The sequence below is a fragment of the Leptodactylus fuscus genome, chromosome 5, assembly GCF_031893055.1.
Source record: "Leptodactylus fuscus isolate aLepFus1 chromosome 5, aLepFus1.hap2, whole genome shotgun sequence".
Taxonomy (NCBI): Eukaryota; Metazoa; Chordata; class Amphibia; order Anura; family Leptodactylidae; genus Leptodactylus; species Leptodactylus fuscus.
The window spans coordinates 202,763,258-202,782,593 of NC_134269.1; the positions used below are offsets into that span (position 1 = coordinate 202,763,258).

General features: G+C 44.7%; 1 protein-coding gene across 3 annotated transcripts in view; it reads right to left on the reverse strand.

Moving 5' to 3' along the window:
* Positions 1-8,117: 8,117 nt before the first annotated feature.
* The window catches only part of PRR7 (proline rich 7, synaptic), a 30,376-nt gene continuing 19,157 nt past the window's right edge, over positions 8,118-19,336 (reverse strand). For all 3 annotated transcript variants that reach the window (XM_075275043.1, XM_075275044.1, XM_075275042.1), the window contains exon 4: positions 8,118-8,993. In XM_075275043.1, coding sequence (XP_075131144.1) covers positions 8,614-8,993 — 380 coding nt within the window. In that variant the 3' untranslated portion in view covers positions 8,118-8,613. The remainder of the gene's footprint in view (positions 8,994-19,336) is intronic.

Here is a 19,336-nt window from a genome sequence, read left to right on the forward strand (position 1 = left end):
TAATGTACAGCACCATGGAATTACTATAATAATGTACAGCACCATGGAATTAATATAATAATGTACAGCACCATGGAATTAATATAATAATGTACAGCACCATGGAATTACTATAATAATGTACAGCACCATGGAATTACTATAATAATGTACAGCACCATGGAATTAATATAATAATGTACAGCACCATGGAATTAATATAATAATGTACAGCACCATGGAATTACTATAATAATGTACAGCACCATGGAATTAATATAATAATGTACAGCACCATGGAATTACTGTAATAATGTACAGCACCATGGAATATATATAATAATGTACAGCACTATGAATTATAATACTGTACAGCACCATGGAATTACTATAATAATGTACAGCACCATGGAATTACTGTAATAATGTACAGCACCATGGAATATATATAATAATGTACAGCACCATGGAATATATATAATAATGTACAGCACCATGAATTATAATACTGTACAGCACCATGGAATTACTATAATAATGTACAGCATCATGGAATTACTATAATAATGTACAGCACCATGGAATTAATATAATAATGTACAGCACCATGGAATTAATATAATAATGTACAGCACCATGGAATTAATATAATAATATACAGCACCATGGAATTAATATAATAATGTACAGCACCATGGAATTAATATAATAATGTACAGCACCATGGAATTAATATAATAATGTACAGCACCATGGAATTAATATAATAATGTACAGCACCATGGAATTAATATAATAATGTACAGCACCATGGAATTAATATAATAATGTACAGCACCATGGAATTACTATAATAATGTACAGCACCATGGAATTAATATAATAATGTACAGCACCATGGAATTACTGTAATAATGTACAGCACCATGGAATATATATAATAATGTACAGCACCATGAATTATAATACTGTACAGCACCATGGAATTACTATAATAATGTACAGTACCATGGAATTACTATAATAATGTACAGCACCATGGAATTAATATAATAATGTACAGCACCATGGAATTAATATAATAATGTACAGCACCATGGAATTAATATAATAATGTACAGCACCATGGAATTAATATAATAATGTACAGCACCATGGAATTACTGTAATAATGTACAGCACCATGGAATATATATAATAATGTACAGCACCATGGAATATATATAATAATGTACAGCACCATGAATTATAATACTGTACAGCACCATGGAATTACTATAATAATGTACAGCATCATGGAATTACTATAATAATGTACAGCACCATGGAATTAATATAATAATGTACAGCACCATGGAATTAATATAATAATATACAGCACCATGGAATTAATATAATAATGTACAGCACCATGGAATTAATATAATAATATACAGCACCATGGAATTAATATAATAATGTACAGCACCATGGAATTAATATAATAATGTACAGCACCATGGAATTACTATAATAATGTACAGCAACCTGGAATTAATATAATAATGTACAGCATCCTGATATTAATCGGTTGCAATGGACAATAAGACAGTATTTCTTAAGATCATTTTCATAAATCTGATGAGTGTATACTGTATACTGGTGTATAGAAGAAATATTCCTACATCATATTTGTTATCACTTTTTAGGACAGGTTTGCATCTTCCTTATCTCTATTGTCTTGCTTGTCAGATGAACAAAAATACTAGACGAAGCAGATCTGTTGCGTCCATTCCATTGTGGTGTCAGTCATATCAGCGCTCCCTCCATCTTTGGGTGGCATCTACTGTATATTTCTGTACAGTGGTGTAACTAGGAATGGCTGGACTCCAAGGCGAACACCCCCATCCCGCACTCCCCACTGATCATCATCTTCAATGATGGACCAGACGATACGTGAGCCTGCCCTGCGTAGCAACGCATGATGACGCAAGCCCGGTCCACGTGAGGTCCTGCGGACATTATACTGTGGGGGCAGATGAACGAGGACATTATACTTTGGGGGCAGATGGATGGGGACATTATGCTGTGGGGGCAGATGAACGAGGACATTATACTTTGGGGGCAGATGGATGGGGACATTATGCTGTGGGGGCAGATGGACGGGGACATTATACTTTGAGGGCAGATGGATGGGGACATTATGCTGTGGGGGCAGATGGACGGGGACATTATACTGTGGGGACAGATGGATGGGGAGATTATACTGTGGGGGCAGATGAAGGAGCTCTGTCTAGACCAGACCTGGGCAAAGCCCCGCCCCCGGGCCATATCCGGCCCCCTGACTGATTCAGACCGGCCCGCACAGCTTGACTAGGGAGGCGTGTCTAGGGGGCGTGTCTTAGTGCCGGCAGGACAGTGCAGGAAGATGGAGACATGCGGTGTGTGTCATAAGGTACTGGGGAATGTAAGATGCAAGGGGGGAGTGTGTGTGTCTGTATGTATGTCTATATGTGTCTGTCTGTCTATATGTGTCTGTCTATATGTGTCTATCTGTGTCTCAGTAACCTAGGGGCAGAGATGGAAGGGGAATGTTATACTGGGGCAGAGATGGCAGATGGAGGGGGGACATGAAACTGGGGGAGAGATGGAGGGAGGACATGAAATGGGGCAAATGAAGGGAGATATGAAACTGAGGGAGACATGGAGGGGGGAACATGAAACTGGGGGTAGATGAAGAGGGTACTTAAACTGGGGGGACATTAAAATGGGGTCAACTGGAGGGGGCATTAAACCATGGAGGTAGGTGGAGGGGGACCTGTCTGTCTCTAGTTGCCCCCAGTTTAATGTCACCCTCCAGCTACCCCTACGGTTTAATGTCTGCTTCCAGCTTCCTGATTTTAATGTCCCCTTCTAGTTGCCCCCAGTTTCATGTCCCGCTCCAGCTGTCAATTTATTGCCCCCCTCCAACTACCCCCACTGTTTAATGTCCCCCTCCAGCTGTCCCAGCTTCATGTCCCCTCTAGTTTCCACCAGTTTATACTGGGGCACCAGTGGGGCAGTTGGAAGGGAACATTATAATGTGGGGACATATAATGTACGGGTGACTGTAGGAGGATTATACTGTGTGGGGGCACATGGAAAGATGATTGGGAATGGGCGGAGTCAACATAGAAGTGGGTGGAGCTAAATTTGCCATGGCGCGGCCCTCTAGCATAGTTTCAATTTCTTATGCGGCCCCATGGGAAAATTAATTGCCCACCCCTGGTATATTACTGAATTATTACTATTGTGTTGTACATGGAGTTAAAAAGTTATTGTCGGGGTTTGTTGTTTATATTCCATGACCCATAGTGTTGGATATTGGGCTATGAGTTTATTGTTGGATATTGGGGTATTGTTGTGGGTGGTGGTCTACGTATTTCTTCTATGAACTCCCTAATATTCAATGATTCTGTATACAATGTAGTTTTTCTCTATACACATTCTTGGTATTCTTTTTTGCTGACCTTCCTCTAGAACCGCCATGAGCATAATGTCGTTCAGTATTATAATTATTAATATGGTCACATGACTGTAGCGGAGAGTTGGAGCACTTGTGGTTGTCTGTAGATACAGGAAGGAAATCTGTGTTCTCTACCCCAGTGATTTTCAACTAGTGTGCCGCGACACATGGTCGGGTGTGCTGCGGGGAAAGTTCCCCAATTACACTTACCTTTCTCCTCGTTCCCTTCGTTCTTCTCGCCGCTCTCTCTCTCTCCGTAGTCTGGCTACGTCATCACATCGCGTCTCTAACTGTTAGTAAGACCGCGGAGAGAGAGAGCAGCGAGGGAATGAGGAGAAAGGTAAGTCTAATATGTACACTGTCTGCACAGATGGAGGGGACATGAATCTGGGGACAGCCATGGAGAGGACATGAATCTGGGGGCAGAGATGGAGGGGACATGAATCTGGGGACAGAGATGCAGGGGACATGAATCTGGGGACAAAGATGGAGGGGACATGAATCTGGGGACAGAGATGGGGGACATGAATCTGGGGACAGACATGGAGAGGACATGATTCTGGGGACAGACATGGAGAGGACATGAATCTGGGGGCAGAGATGGAGGGGACATGAATCTGGGGATAGAGATGGAGGGGACATGAATCTGGGGGCAGACATGGAGAGGACATGATTCTGGGGACAGACATGGAGAGGACATGAATCTGGGGGCAGAGATGAAGGGGACATGAATCTGGGGGCAGAGATGGACGAGAGATGAATCTGGGGGTAGAGATGGCGGACATGAATCTGGGGGCAGAGATGTGGAGACATGAATCTGGGGGCAGAGATGGAGGGGACATGAATCTGGGGGCAGAGATGGAGGGGACATGAATCTGGGGGCAGAGATGGAGGGGACATGAATCTGGGGGCAGACATGGAGAGGACATGATTCTGGGGGCAGAGATGGAGAGGACATGAATCTGGGGACAGAGATGGGGGACATGAATCTGGGGGCAGAGATGTGGAGACATGAATCTGGGGGCAGAGATGGAGGGGACATGAATCTGGGGGCAGAGATGGAGGGGACATGAATCTGGGGGCAGAGATGGAGGGGACATGAATCTGGGGGCAGAGATGGAGGGGACATGAATCTGGGGGCAGAGATGGAGGGGACATGAATCTGGGGGCAGAGATGGAGGGGACATGAATCTGGGGGCAGAGATGGAGGGGACATGAATCTGGGGGCAGAGATGGAGGGGACATGAATCTGGGGGCAGAGATGGAGGGGACATGAATCTGGGGGCAGACATAGAGAGGACATGAATCTGGGGACAGATAATGAATGATAGTGAAATTTTGTGTTCATCGAAACAGGCCCAGGTTTCACACTGAGTGAGTATAAATACATTTAGAATCTATATTATTAACTATATGTATAATATGTACTGTTTTAGTGTCATTTTGTGCCATTTTGGTTGGTGGTGTGCCCCAGGATTTTTTAAGTGTAAAATGTGTTCCGCGGCTCAAAAAAGGTTGAAAATCACTGCTCTACCCCATCATACTTAATGCACTATAATGGTATATATAGTATAGATTTTACACATAGTGATGCCATCTTATATAATGGTGTCATTGGTGGTTATTGCCTTTGTATATAGTCTCTTCGGCTGTAAGAAGATATAAGCTACAGCAATACTTTCATTTCTTCAGTTTGCATTGCTGTCCCATTACAAATTCCATTCATTCTGTCTGACACAGGCCCAATGACTCTTAACACATGCGCTCCTCGCTTCCATAGGCTTAAAGGAGGTTCTATGGGGGCAAATAACTTTTTGCAGGGTATTCATTGCACTGGATAAGTAATCTTACTCTATACATTGGCACTTCCCAACGTTCCAATTTGCAAGATGTAGCCTTGACTCTGTTCTGTCACCATCTCTGCTCTACTCCTGTTCTGAAACTTTAATATTGATAGACTATTGCTAGGATGGGTCATCCACATCATATCAGGGAGCTGTAAGACGTGGCGCTAGTTGGCAAGCTATAGGCGTTTGTATTTGACATAGTAGCATCCAATCCCCTCATGGCTTGTAGGTGTGTGGTGGTTGTTTTATCAGCACTCTGCATAGGCCATATGAGACTACCTGCACAGAACCATCTGGCAACAGGGAAAGGTGGCCATTTTTTAGTGATGTGATTTCATACACAGTCCAGTCACATTACTGTGGCCACCTGTCAAAATCCAGAATAACCCCCTTTGGCAGAGCGGACCGCTGCGAGACGTGCAGGGAGAGAGGGGATGTTGTGATGATGTCACTGGGATGTTGAGCCATGCCGACTCCAGTGCCGTGGCCAGCTGCGCTAGGTTACGCGGTTGAGCATCCACCGATTGAGGTAGTCCCATAGATTCTCGATTGGGTTCAAGTCCGGGGAATTTGCTGGCCAAGGGAGTACGGTAAACTCCTGGTGCTCCTCCAACCACGCACGTACACTGCGAGCTTTATAACACGTCTGAGGTAGATGCCATCATCCTGAGGAAAAACAATTCACATATAGGGGTGAACATGGTCTGCGAGGATAGATGCATACTTGTGTTGATCCATCGTGCCTTCCTCAATGATGGCTGATGACACGCGCCCTCTGTGATTGGTTATTGAACGTTGACGTCAAAAGTAGGCGGTGGTCACATTAATATGTCTGGACTGTGTATGATGTCCTTTCTCTGAAGTGTTTGTGATATGTGACTTATGGCACCCAAACTAATCTTAAGGGATCACAGTGTTCCAGAACAGGTAGATCTCTGTATATTGTGTAGGGACCAGGACTGGTACTGCAGCTCTCTCCTGTTATTTTAAATAGTACAGAATTGCAGTGGCATTGCCAGCCATTACATTACGTATGGAGTTCTGATGTTGTGGAGCACTGTGGCCCCTGGGGGTGCAGCAGTCAGACCCCTACTGACCTGATATTGATGACAAATAATCAGTATTAAAGGATACACTTTTTTACATTACACTGGGTAAGGTGAAGCAAACCCAAACAACAAACTCACCTGTCCCTGGTGCTTTGGTGTCTCCCAGCGTGCTCCAGTCTTGTTGCTCCGGTGTTTTCTTCCTGCAGTAGTCCGCACCGCAAGCAACTGCTAAGTGGCCTCAGTAAAGGGACCCGGGACGTCACAATGCAGCGGGGACTTCTGCTGCAAGAAAACATCAGAGCAGCAGGACTGGACTGTGCTGGGAGACACCAGCGCATCGGGGACAGGTGTGTATGTTTTTTTCCGCCTTCCCAGACCTAATATAAAAAATAAATAACTATATCCTGTATAACCTCTTTAAGTCCTGTATATTGTATATCTCTAAGAATACTTTTTCTGTAAATAAATTGAGAACTTAAGGTCCCACATTGCGGAAACCCAGCTTTTTTTGCTGCAGATTTTGTTATAGTTTTTCAGCTAAAGACAATAAAGCTACAAAAGGAACGGAAACTATATAGGAAGTTCTTAAGCCGGGTTCACACATGGTTTTTTGGTCCGGATTTTGACGCAGAATCCACGCCAGAATCCGGCTAAAAAAAAACGCCCCCCATTGAATTCAGTGGGAACAAACCACTCATGGAAAAAAGAAGCAACATCCCTTCTGCTGATCGGCCTCATTGGTCACGTGACCTCTTAAGCCATTCAGTAGCCCAAGGAAGTGACCCAGCGACGTCACAGGTGGGTGCCTGGACAACCCCTTTAAAGTAGGACATCCCCTTAATAGTATTTTGCCATTACTATCAATAATCTGATGTCTTTAAAGGGATCCTGTCGTTCAGACGACATTTTGTCTAAGTACCACGTCGGAATAGCCTTAAGAAAGGCTATTGGTCTGCTACCTTTCATTGTCTACTCTACGCCGCCATTCGCCTACAATCCCGTTCTTGTCGGTATGTAAATTAGCTGTCTCGCAGCACTGGGGCGGGCCCCAGCGCTCAGACAGCACTGGGGGCGTCCCCAATGCTGCGAGAGAACTCTATCCAGTACCGCCTCCATCTTCTTCAGCAGCATCATCTTCAGCCTCTTCCTCTGGCGGTGGCTTGTAACTTTTAAGGGCAGAGAGACTGCACATGCCCACAGGCCACGAGAAAATGGCCACCTGCATAGTATTGTAAGCGGCCATTTTCTCGGGGCCTGTGGGCATGCGCAGTCTGCTCTGCCCAAGGCCTACAAGAAGACACTGCCGGAAGAAGAGAATGAAGAGGCCATTCCTGACGAAGATGGAGGCGGCGCTGGAGAGAGTTCTCTCGTAGCATTGGGGAAGCCCCCCAGTGCTGTCTGAGCACTGGGGCCCTCCCCCAGTGCTGCGAGAGAGCTAATTTACATACCGACAAGAACCGGGATTGTAGGCGAACAGCGGCACAGAGAAGACAACGAAAGGTAGGAGAAGAATAGTCTTTCTTAAGGCTATTCCGGCGTGGTACTTCGAAAAAATGTCGTCTGAATGATAGGATCCCTTTAATCTTCTTACAAGTTACTATTTCATTTTTGCTGGTTTTCCTATTCTGGTCAGTTTTCAATTCTGTATCACGGGACAGGTCACTTTAGCATCCACAGTGTTGATTTGGTGCACGGGAGGCCATTTTTTATCATTTTACACATCACAACTTGAAATTGTTGAATGTGAAGCCCTTTCAGATTAAATGTATTGAACATTTTGCTATGAAGAACAGAACCTTCTTTTAGACACAGTATGTACAACATACAGAAACGGACCCCGTGATTTAGCCAGCAGCTTTAAATAGACACAACGGCCGCCAAACTTTTAATCCCACAAAAAGAGAAAGTGCAACTAAAAAATATAAATAAATAAATAAATAAATAAAGATGGCTTCAGTTTGTACGAGTCATGGACATCCGCGAAATCAGGTCCAAGCAGAACGTGTATTCTCAGAGAGCTGTACAAGCGGACTAGATGCACCGTTCAGGTCCGTACAATCCGCAGCGCCCATTAAACAATTTTAGTGCATCTGAAATATTTGTAAGTCTTTAAAGGTCCATAAGTGAGTTTCAACCTGATCGTCTAAGTGTCTACATGATCCTTTCGTCATGTCCATCGCCCACCCAGTTCCTTACGTACGCTCTTTGGACCACAGCAGCGATAGGATATAGAATCCGACCGTGCATTGTTGTTTCAAACAGCCGTAGTCCTGCCCAGAAGAGGAATTGGGAAGATCAGCTGGCAACCCCTAGGCAGTCTATGTAGACCCCCACTTCCAATTTCGGAGCCTGACCAGGATGGTCGCCTCACCCTCTGTGCTTCTTGAGGAGGATTTGTTGAAATGGGTGAACTGAGGGCACCTGGAAGTGGTTGCGTATGAGGTGGTCCTGCCAGATGTTGTTTATGGCTCAGGGGTTGTTCTGGTTTCACGAGCTCGTCCTGGACGGTGAGAAAAGGACTAAGGATTTTCCTGTAGATACCTCGAGTGTCGGTCAGGACCTCGCTGTAGGGTGGTGGTGGTTCTGCCATAAGCAATGCCTCTTCGTAGCATGGCGGCTGAGACAAATCTGGTTCTAGAAATACAATACAAAGAGGTTACAAGGTTAATATACATGCCACTCGTATATTAATATATACAATGTATAGGCCAATATACATTAACATAAGCTTGTCATCTTGCACTGTATGTAAGCATTATGCATGTAAGGATTATGTTAATGATATGTTAATAGTTAAAGGGAACACGTCAGTTCTATATAAATTACCCCAAGTAGTCACAGAGGGCGGGAACGGCTCCAACCTAGTCCTCGTGGGCCTGACAGACATCTCCCTCACAGTCCCCTCACTCCCTGATGTCACGAGAGAGGTGTCAGTCACACCCATGTGGTGCCAAATCTATACAAATGTACTCGTATCATACCCCAGCTCGCTCTCCTTCACACTCCTAACCTGAGTATTCCCCATTTTTGTTGGAGACAAGCACTATATGCCACATATTTTGGACCTTTTCCCGATCCATCCTTTTTGGAGTGAGGTCAAGGCCATGACTGATGTACTCTTTCTCCAGGGACTCCCCTTAGATCCGTTAGTTTAGCTTCTTAACCTGCCACCATGGCTCCTTGGTAAAAAGACGTCTAAGTTATCCTACTAATCCTACTAATATTATAAATGTGATAGGTTTGATGTTTGTTCCTCGATCATGCAAATATGGCTGAACGGATTTGGATGAAATTTGACCCATAGATAGTTTGCTACCTTGATTAAGACATAGGCTACTTTTTATCCCGGTAAATGACACTGCTTCACGACTGTTATGAATTTATGTTCACATACTATATTACACTGCTCCAGGTTCTGATAAAGCCAGCTCTGTTATCTCTCTATGTAAACACACAAATAACACTGGGTCCAATGTGTACAAGCATTTGCATATTATCTGATCTGCTCCAGGCAGTGCTGACACACTTTAATTCAAATTTTTGCCTGGAAAAAGAAAATCTAATATGTCATAAAATTCTAAAACAAGACTTCTCCTCAAGCGGAGCTCAGGGGGATCATCGATTTCAAGAACACGCTCAGTATATGGTATCCCAGTGAGCTGCTGAGATGCCAGAACAATCACAGGCAAGGTGCAAGGAACAAGTTCAGTGGCAGGCCAGCTTGACAGCTGCCAAAATGTTGCAGCAGGCGAATCATCAATGCCAACAACACACTCAACACATGAGCTTCTGAAATGCCGGAACAAACATGGGCACGATGTGAGAAACGAGTTCAGCAGCAGGTTGAGAGCTGCTGAAGCGCCGGAGCAGGTGAACCATCGACAACAGCAATTTGCTGAATATAGGCGGATCATCGACGCCAACAACACGCAGACGTAGTCGCGGGCAGGAGCTAGTTTCTATATATTTGCACTGCGGCTAAGCCATTTGGTGACTCTCCACTGGTGCACATCTCCGCACCGGTCCTGAGTTAGTGGCCTGTATCAAGGGTGTCAGGAGTCTGTGGTTCCTCACTGCCACTCCTAATAATAAGGTGGACATCTTCCAGTCAATTTGGTCCCCCTGGAATACAAACTAGGCGGGGCTGCAGCCCACGCCCCGCCCACACAGAAGACCGCGCCTGCAATGAACGCTTCTGGCTACATCATGCGATCGACCCATACTTCATTCGCGATCGACCGGTAGAGCGCGATCGACGTATTGGGCACCCCTGTTATATTCAATGCGGCCACTTACACCACCGGATATTTTATCCGTGTTGTGGCCGGGCCGCAACCGTGGTCCGCAATTTATAGAACATGTCCGTAATGGCCGTGAATTGTGCTTCCAGGATCATATAAAAGAGCCGGACTGGCCTCTTCATACACCTTCTATTGCTCTCTATAGAGTACAGTACATTATATAGATGTTTTCCTTTAATATTTAGACACGGTTCCTCCTATACAGAATGTAATGGGACGTATGCGCCGCACATTCTGTATATATACTATACACATCGCCAGTAGCTGTCACTTCGTCTTTTGCTGGAGATACATTTACATACGGTTTCTATGGTACGGCGTAGACGTCTTATACCTGCGCATCACATATTTAGGATGATTATGTCTCTTACCTGAAACCTGACCTGAAAATGCTAATGCCGCGTGATTCATGCCTTCATCCTGCACTGACAGCTGCCACAATGAATTGTCTCCAGCCAGATCTCAACCCGTTTCATTAGGACTTCGCTATCGCAGAAATTGATTTGTCAGGTCTGAAGCGTCTAAAGAGGTTTTTTTCTTGCTTTTTTAAGTCGCCGTGCGATAATGTATTAATGGCATAAGTGGGTCTAAGATAAAAGATTGCCTTTGGTCACGTTGGTTGTATCAACTACCTCAGTAGATATTGGAACAAAACCAAACATTGCCCTAGGCAGATAAGCTCCCTTATCTGAGTTATAACCTTGCTCGCTGCTAACGCGTTTCCGGATTACTACGCGATATTACAGTTTAAGATGACCTTAAAGGGATGTGTTATCAGACAATGACCTATTTTATAGATCAAGATTTATTATAGGCCAAATGTCGAAAAAAGTAATAGTGCTATACTATGTTGGGTTTAGGTCTACTTCTAATGAGCAAATTACACACAGTACGTAAGGAAGAATATGAATGGGATTTTAGGCCCAAATCCTGTGAGAGTCTTAGTAAAAGGAAAGCTAATAATAAAGGCATCCCCCAAAAGCTGTTAAAGGAGTTTTCCAGCCTCAAATTGATATTTCACGATGGCCCGCAGGATGGGTCATCAGTGTGATCTGTGGGGGACACCGCGCAAATCTGGAGTCACGATATATATCCCCCAGATTCCTTACCTATGTGAGGTCTGGAGTAGGCCTCAGCCCCAGGTGTGGGTCCTGGGCTTGTTTCTGGCCCATAAAAGTGGCTGGAAGTAAGACCCATGTACAGTATAGTTAGCATAATTCTGTACTAGTAAGTGCTCGAACGAGCAGGAGTTTTGTTTTGCCTTTTGCTGTATTTTATTTTGCTTATTTTTGTTTCTGACATGAAGGTTTATTTATTTTGCTGTTTTTCTAAATGAATCTGTGTTGCACCAGATTGTGTGTCCCTGCCTCTGACGCGTTGGGTCTGCACCATTGCTGCTACTGAGCTACCTTCCCCACAGGAGATAGAAACTGCTAGTGGACAGGCAGCACAATATTCAAACAATAGGAGCGGTGCTGCATTTTCCTGGAACCACCACCGTGCAGTGGGTGGGGCTGCTGTGCCGCTCCTACTACTTGAATAGGAGCACTGCTGCACAAGCTGCCAGTCCGCTAGTAGCTTCTGGCGACCGGAGGTTGCTGCAACTGGTGTGGGGTCCTCACAAATCACTTACTGATGGCCTATCCTGTGGATAGGTCAGCCCTATAAAAAAATCGATTTAGAGCTGAAGAAAACTCCTTTTAAATCTAAGGCCCCACGGGCCAGAAACGCTGTGCTAAAGTTCTGCGGGAACAACCGTGGCGCGAACACAAAGGAGTGCAGGCGGTGTAAGAGAATTGCGACTTATGCAACCAGGCATAAGTCGCAACCGTTCACCATTTTGGTAAAATGTAGTCAGGACTTTGAGACGGCTTAGGTGGTCCAAGGTGGATGAGAACATCTCCTCTTCTTACATACTAACCACTGATTCAGAGGAAAACATAAACCCCCATCAGGCAATCGACTATTCTTCTCATCCTACGGAAAACAAAGTCCTTCCCGAATCCAAATACGGTGAATAATTCTCCAGAAAGCGAGTAATATTACATCTATGATTTATGGAGTCCTCGGCAGACATGGCGTCACACATCTTACAGCAAAGAATCCCCTTCTATGTTGATGCAGAAACCTTCTGTTTTGTAAACTAGGGGTGCACAACGTGCGGTCATTATGAGGTTGGGGGGGAAGTCGTTTATATAAGGGCTATAGGGGGCATTTATATAAGTGGTCATTGGGGACACAGTATTTATGTCAGGGGGAATCAGGGGCAATTCATTTAATTAAGATGGCCGTTGTTAAGGCTAAGGCCTCATGTAGAGGGCCACAGTAAAAAAAAGCTGCAGGAAAAACAGCAGAAGTAATGAATGGCGGTTTTTCTTTTATATAGGGATCACAATGTATATTTTTTTCCCCTATCATTATGTCTTTGTAGAATGGGAGGAAATCCACGCAAACACGGGGAGAACATACAAACTCCTTGTAGATGTTGTTCCTGGCGGGATTCGACCCCAGGACTCCAGTGCTGCTATGCTAACCACTGAGCCACCGTGCTGCCCCCACAAATTGTGGTTTTTCATGCAGTGTTTTCCACAGAGAGTCCGCAAAGGTTTCTTTTGCAGACTTTCCGCTTCCATTATACCTATAGGGAAACCGCCAGCAATTCCATAGGTATAACTGACATACTGCGATTGCCAAAACTACAATGGTTTTGGAAATTGCAGCATGCGTATATTTTACCACAATGTGTGGATGCAGTTTGCTAGAATCCCATCCACTTTGCAGGAACTGTAAAACGCTGCCTTAAGGAGTTTTCCACCTCATTTTTATTGATGATTTATCCTCAGAATAGATCAATAAGAGATCAGTGAATCCCCTCTGATCAGCTGTATGAAGGGAACAAGGCACCTCCTTATATCTCACGCTGTTTGTCTATAGCAGTGATGGTGAACATTTTAGAGACTGAGTGCCCAAACTGCAACCCCAAACCCACTAATGCATCACTGTGTAATAAAAATACTGAAGGACCCCACACAGTACAAACTGCTCCACAGTGGCCCATACACAGTACAATCTGCCCCACAGTGGCCCCCACACAGTACAATCTGCTCCACAGTGGGCCCCACACAGTATAATCTGCTACACAGTGATCCCCACACAGTATAATCTGCTACACAGTGGGCCCCACACAGTATAATCTGCTACACAGTGGGCCCCACACAGTACAATTTGCTCCACAGTGACCCCCACACAGTACAATCTGCTGCACAGTGGGCCCCACACAGTACAATTTGCTCCACAGTAGGCCCCACACAGTACAATCTGCTGCACAGTGGGCCCCACACAGTACAATCTGCTGCACAGTGGGCCCCACACAGTACAATTTGCTCCACAGTGGGCCCCACACAGTACAATCTGCTGCACAGTGGCCCCCACACAGTACAATTTGCTCCAAAGTGGGCCCCACACAGTATAATCTGCTACAAAGTGGCCCCCCCACACAGTACAATCTGCTGCACAGTGGCCCTCACACTGTATAATGTGTTCCACAGATGGGTGCCCACAGAGAGGACTCTGAGTGCCACCTCTGGCACGGGTGCCATAGGTTCGCCATCATGGGTCTATAGTGACCATGTGATGCAATTACAGCCTTGTCACATAGACGTGTATAGGGCGAGGCTGTAGCTACATTACATGGTCACTATGAGATGCATGAGTATGGAGTAACTCCAGCTGGTAACGGCCTATTAAGAAATAAAAAACAAAGTAGTAGAGGCTGTCGCTGAGCCCCTAATGTCCCGGGTCCTGTGGCAGCTGCTACCCTGGTAGTTACACCATTCTATCTATCTATCTATCTATCTATCTATCTATCTATCTATCTATCTATCTATCATCAACTATCTGTTCTTTTAAAAGACATTTCTTAGTAGAAACTTTTGCTTGCTAGCGCTTATTACGAGGCCTCTTCTCTGTGCTATATATAGCCACCAGCTATCCATGATGACAGATGGACAGACGTGGCACCTGCCTGGGGCACGGACTGGGTGGGTAGATGTCTACAATCCTAGTTGTGCTCTGTAGTGAATATTCATCTAAGCTTTTTTGCTTTATCTCAATATGTTTCTAGCAGTAGAATAACCTGGATACAGGTACGGCACAAGGCTTGACTCTCCACCATGTGATCACCAATGACAGGAGACTGTGCCAGTGTATAGAAGTAATGCATAATACATGGCGATATTACTGGATCTTATGTGGAAAGCTTCACTTGTGTATAACTGCAGGAATGGAGAACCCTACTGATTTATGTCCCAAGGGGTTTATGTGTTTCTTATCCCCAAGAGACTGATAAAAGCGCTATGTAACATCGGTAAGAAACACTTCTGCAGTGGTCACATCCTGGCAATATAATTCTGTCCTCATAAGAACAGACAAGTCATTACGGGGAATTTAGGAGGAGACACAAAGCCGAGGAAGCTTATGGGGTGGGTATGGACATTAGGTAATGCCAGGGTAGATAGTGATGGGCTACGGGGCACAGAAGGAATGGGATGTTGAAGGGAAATAAAAAGCAGCTGTCGAGGCCGAAACTCTGGTTCCTCTGCTGGCTCTCTACTGAACAGGCTTGCTGCCTTTCAGGGTTGCGGGGGAGAAGGTCTCCTGAACACGATGGTGGTGGTTTTTACTGTTTGCAAATCCAGAAAAAACATGTCCGAATGTTGTCCGCAATCCCGGATCTGCAAAAAGATTTGTATGATCCTTGACACTTGAGGACAAAAATGCTTCATCATTTGTCCTTCTATACGGCACGGCCACAAGAACTACGGTCCTTAGAAATGAATGGTGTGGTGTGTATGGGCCCATGAAACGGATAAAACCTATAGTCATGTGCAGGAGGTGTAAGGTTTTCGGCCTCTTCCACTGCTCTCTCTCTGGAAGACGGGGGTGTATATGAGTAAAAAAAGCTTAAAAGGGTCGTCTAGATTCACTGGGGTCATATAATGTATGTAGGACTGACATCAACTCTGTTCTGTGAATGAGCAGAATAACCGATTTTGCAAAGCCTAAAATTGATAAGATCACAACCGTTCACAGTAAAAAAAATTTGGTGCGAGGGTGATCAGACCTGAATTTCCTTATAATGTCACTTTAGTAGAAGAAACCGAACTCCTAACAATGACAGCAGGTATAGTCTCTGAATATAAAGTGATAGCATGAAGAAAGTTCCCGTCTCCCTCCCCCTTGTTCTCTGGTGTCTGTACAGGGGAAGAGGTGACAGACTGCAATCTCTCTTCATGATATCACTTGCGGTTTAACAATTCCTCACGTCCTTTACAGACATAGAAGGTGGAAATAAAACGTTTTATGCTGGCCCTCGACTTCAGCCCCAAATACATATGGGATATTCAGCCTTAAGTATATATTCAAGTGCTGAAAGCCATAACATATCTGCATCCTTCGCCCAGAAAGAGTTAATAGACTTGATACACATTCATTCTATGTATGTATACGGTTATTTATAAGCAACGACTTGTATCCCCTGTCTGCATGGCTTTATTGATTCTACCAATGGTAATGGCCTTAAAAAAGGCTTAGACTGAAAAAGCTTATTTAAAGGGATCCTGTCATTGGATGCCCTTTTTTTCTCGATAACACGTAGGAATAACCTTAAGAAAGGCTATTCTTCTCCTACCTTTAGATGTCTTCTCCGTTCGGTAGAAATCCTGGTTTTCTTCGGCATGCAAATGAGTTCTCTCGCAGCACTGGGGGCAGTCCTCAGCGCTCAAACAGCACTGGGGGCATCCCTAATGCTGCGAGAGAAATCTCCAGTGCATCTCTATCGTTTTCTGGAATGCCCTCTCCCTGTGTCGTCTTCCGTCCTGGGTTTCAATCTTCTAGGCCTTGGGCGGAGCCGACTGCGCATGCCTGGGCCACAAGAAAATGTATGCTGGTGTAAGCGGCCATTTTCTTTAGGCCCGAGCATGCGCAGTCGGTTCTGCACGAGGCCTAGAAGATTGAAACCCAGGACAGAAGAAGATGCAGGGAGAGAGCGTTCCAGAAAAAGATGGAGGCGGCGCTGTAGATTTCTCTCACAGCAATGGGGACCGCCCCCAGTGCTGCGAGAGAACTCATTTGCATACTGAAGAAAACCCATATTTCTACCGAACGGCAGCCCGGAGAAGACATCTAAAGGTAGGAGAAGAATAACCTTTCTTAAGGCTATTCCTACGTGTTAGTCAGAAAAAAAGGGTATCCAATGATAGGGTCCCTTTAAGGTTACAGCTTAATGTAGCAGCCGCAGCAAAAAAACGCACTGGAGGAAAAACCTGTTTTTCCTGCTGTTCACAGAAAGTCCGCAGAGGACTGCTAAACATGGGGCTCCGGCCTAGAGCAGTTGTCTAAGAGAATGCATAAGTGTGGCATGGCCATTACATAGTATACTGAGCCATCTTCCTACGGCTCCATACACTGTGCAGATATCAGCTGATCAGAGTGTGTGGGGTATCGGACCCCCAACTGATCTCATATAATAAGTAGGCTTGGAGAACACCTTTAACCCATCCCTAAAGAATCGAGGTCATTAGTCTGTAAGGCTAAGGCAAAAAAGTACTGCGGCGAAAACTGCGGCGGCAACATACGCGTTTTTTCCGGCAGCACTTTTCTGCTTCTATTATACCTATAGGGAAACCACCGGTGTTTCTGTAGGTATAATTGAAATGCGGTGATATCCAAAGCTGCAACGGTTTTGGAAATCGCAGCGTTTCCGCTGTGCGTATTTTCCTGCAATGGATGGATGGGAATGGCTAGAAGTCTATGTACTATAGAGCTATAGCTATAGAATCAAAGAATAATAAAATTTACAATTCTTCAGTCATTTTTTCCAGACGACTCCTAATAATACTTTAAAGGAAAAAAAAAACTCCTTTGATAAAATTAGTACACCCATAAGCCCCCATCTGTTGAGCTGTGTTGTTCTTTCTGCATAGCTATCTATCTAGAACTTGCATAAATTAAAATCGTAAATTAGCCCTTCAGACTCAAAACAAGCAGATCATTAAAAGGATTTGTCCACAAATAATATCCACGGTGTACGTAGTGCGGCTTGTCATAGAGAACAGCTACGGTATGTAATGCAGCACCGTACAGAGCACCGTATGGCCATACAGAGCGCCTACAGCACCGAGCATGGGGCTTAAGGGGTTAATACGAAAGCTTCAGAACAGCATGGCCTCGCCGCTGCCAAGCTTGTGTTCCCCGAGCAGAACGACTCAAGTCACAAAGACTGGAAACCCAGCAACCAGTCTGTTTCACAGGAATGGCAGCGAGCGGAGAGCGAAAAAAGGGGCGAGAGAGACGGACGGGACCCACCTGCAAAGGACAAGGGCTGGACAAATATGTGGGTAACCAAAGTATTTCGGCTGCTTGAGTTTGCCGCAATAAAACCATGAGGAGGCCTATGACATATTGAGGGGAATTTATTATTTGAGTTTTTATGTTTGCATCTTTATGCTGTGCCAAATTTATCAAAAGGGTGCCTATGTTGTTTACAAACATGTTGTCCAATGCGTTCCCCTGTGTATACAGTTCCCTATTTATAAAGTATATTTTACACATTTGATCTATTTTATTATTGTACTGTATTTGTGCAGCTTAAAGAGGACACATGCGGTTTTATATACCGCTAGAAAGCTGACTGTGCTGTAAATTCAGTGCACTGTCAGCTTTCCCGTTATGGGCCCCGGGCCCGGAGATAGCGGTGCCATTATAACAGCACCAATGTCTACCCACTATCAGAAGGGCGTTCCTGACAGTCTAGCTGGGCTACTGGCAGTAGTCGTCCATAGTCCTGTACTGTCAGAGGGGTGTTCCTTACCGCTCAGTCTCTGACAGTACAGAGCTATGAACAAGTACTGTCAGGAGGGCCATTCCTCACAGCCCAGCTAGACTGTCAGGAACGTCCTACTGACAGTGGGTAGACATTGGTGCTGTTATAATGACACCGATATCTCCAGCCCCGAGACACATAACGGGAAACCCTACAGTGCACTGAATTCAGTCGGCTTTCTAGCCGTATATAAAACCGAATGTGAATTCTGCATAATAAATTTCACCATAATTCAAGTAAAGGTGCATGTACACATGATCCTAGTCCTAATATTACCAAGAACAGTGCATAACTATACAACACCGAGCATTACGTACACAGGACTGCACAGTGCATGCGGCAAAGTAATAGCAAGAGCACACATAGAGCTCTGTAATGTACACACTGTAAGGATGCTGCCAGGGACCAAAAAGAGAGCAGGGCAGCCCACAGCTGTCTAAAGGAGATGAGTAAAGGGTGTGTTGAATGAATGAATGAATGAATGAATGAATCACATTGATAGTGCTGCACCTTTGTTAAAGTGTAACTCCCTTTTTATTTGTTTGATATTGTGTCGGGAATTTTTGGTGACCATTTTTGTAATATACTTTCTTACCCTATCTAGCTTCCTTTTTAATAGAAAACAGGCTGTAACATTGTCCTAAACAACCCTCTAACTGAGCTGTTACTAGGGAAAGTCCGTACATAGTTGCACTGTGCATATGTAGAGCTGAAGCATCTACCAAAGGGGGGTATGGTCATTTCAAATGGCTCCTAGAAAAATGGTTCTGGTATCACAAGAAAGCTGAGATTCT